Source organism: Procambarus clarkii, chromosome 43 (assembly GCF_040958095.1).
Source record: "Procambarus clarkii isolate CNS0578487 chromosome 43, FALCON_Pclarkii_2.0, whole genome shotgun sequence".
Lineage (NCBI taxonomy): Eukaryota > Metazoa > Arthropoda > Malacostraca > Decapoda > Cambaridae > Procambarus > Procambarus clarkii.
The window spans coordinates 31,656,600-31,658,492 of record NC_091192.1 but is presented as its reverse complement, the minus strand read 5'-3'; the positions used below and the strand labels follow the sequence as shown (position 1 = coordinate 31,658,492).

Below are 1,893 nucleotides of genomic sequence, written 5' to 3'. Positions count from 1 at the left end.
AGACCACAGCTATCTTGAACCACCACCCCTTCCCCACCACCATCAACACCACGCCACCAATGCTCCCCCACTACCACCACCACCACCAACCTTCCTCATCACAACCACCACTACTATCATTACTCCCCCCACCAGCACAGTCTCCTAGGCTGCAGTAACCATACACCTAGCCACAGACCGGGCCTTGGGAGAAGAACTTGCGGAACTCGCTCCAGGTATACTCTAGGTATACTCCAGGTGTATAATCTGTGTGTATGCTACTTAACCCGACTCGCTTGTTAGTAGTGTACCTGAGTGTTGCAGCTTTCACAAGCCCAGCGTCCCTTGTCACGCTGTCACAATTTCACGCTCGTTGCTTCTGCTGCTTCTTTGGCCACATGATTGTTTTGTCGTGTTACAATGTCCAGAATGGTGTTTTGTCGTGTTACAATGTCCAGAATGGTGTTTTACGGTGTTACAATGTCCAGAATGGTGTTTTACGGTGTTACAATGTCCAGAATGGTGTTTTACGGTGTTACAATGTCCAGAATGGTGTTTTACGGTGTTACAATGTCCAGAATGGTGTTTTGTCGTGTTACAATGTCCAGAATGGTGTTTTGTCGTGTCCCAATGTCCAGAATGGTGTTTTGTCGTGTCACAATGTCCAGAATGGTGTTTTGTCGTGTCACAATGTCCAGAATGGTGTTTTGTCGTGTTACAATGTCCAGAATGGTGTTTTACGGTGTTACAATGTCCAGAATGGTGTTTTACGGTGTTACAATGTCCAGAATGGTGTTTTACGGTGTTACAATGTCCAGAATGGTGTTTTGTCGTGTTACAATGTCCAGAATGGTGTTTTACGGTGTTACAATGTCCAGAATGGTGTTTTACGGTGTTACAATGTCCAGAATGGTGTTTTGTCGTGTTACAATGTCCAGAATGGTGTTTTGTCGTGTCACAATGTCCAGAATGGTGTTTTACAGTGTTACAATGTCCAGAATGGTGTTTTGTCGTGTCACAATGTCCAGAATGGTGTTTTGTCGTGTTACAATGTCCAGAATGGTGTTTTGTCGTGTTACAATGTCCAGAATGGTGTTTTGTCGTGTTACAATGTCCAGAATGGTGTTTTACAGTGTCACAATGTCCAGAATGGTGTTTTGTCGTGTTACAATGTCCAGAATGGTGTTTTGTCGTGTTACAATGTCCAGAATGGTGTTTTGTCGTGTTACAATGTCCAGAATGGTGTTTTACAGTGTCACAATGTCCAGAATGGTGTTTTGTCGTGTTACAATGTCCAGAATGGTGTTTTGTCGTGTTACAATGTCCAGAATGGTGTTTTGTCGTGTTACAATGTCCAGAATGGTGTTTTGTCGTGTTACAATGTCCAGAATGGTGTTTTGTCGTGTTACAATGTCCAGAATGGTGTTTTGTCGTGTCACAATGTCCAGAATGGTGTTTTGTCGTGTCACAATGTCCAGAATGGTGTTTTGTCGTGTCACAATGTCCAGAATGGTGTTTTGTCGTGTTACAATGTCCAGAATGGTGTTTTGTCGTGTCACAATGTCCAGAATGGTGTTTTGTCGTGTTACAATGTCCAGAATGATGTTTTACCGTGTCACAATGTCCAGAATGATGTTTTACCATGTCAGAATGTCCAGAATGATGGCGTACTGTGTAAGTAGAGTGGTTGTCGCCTATAAGAATGTCTACTGCAGGTTTGGTGGTGGGTGGTCGGTCTATCTGGCGATGGGCTTTATGCACCAGCGTTTCTGGGTCACATTACTCTCGTATGAAGATTGAGGCCGAGGAATTTGGAATTGTTGTCAGTCGTGTTCAAACATTAGCAGCCGCGTGGTCGTAATTGTCGTGAGGTTGGCTGGGTCGTGGCTCTTGGGTGGGTGTGTGTGTGTGTGT

General features: G+C 44.4%; 1 protein-coding gene across 1 annotated transcript; it reads left to right on the top strand.

The window, feature by feature from the left end:
* Window positions 1-377: 377 nt before the first annotated feature.
* Window positions 378-1,661, top strand: LOC138349930 (involucrin-like). The gene has a single exon (XM_069299923.1). The coding sequence runs from the start codon at window positions 378-380 to the stop codon at window positions 1,659-1,661; it is 1,284 nt and encodes a 427-aa protein (XP_069156024.1).
* The last annotated feature ends 232 nt before the right edge of the window (window positions 1,662-1,893 follow it).

What these genes read in the sequence shown, in the direction of transcription:
- LOC138349930 (XM_069299923.1), top strand. Translation starts at nt 378, where the DNA reads ATGATTGTTTTGTCGTGTTACAATGTCCAGAATGGTGTTTTGTCGTGT.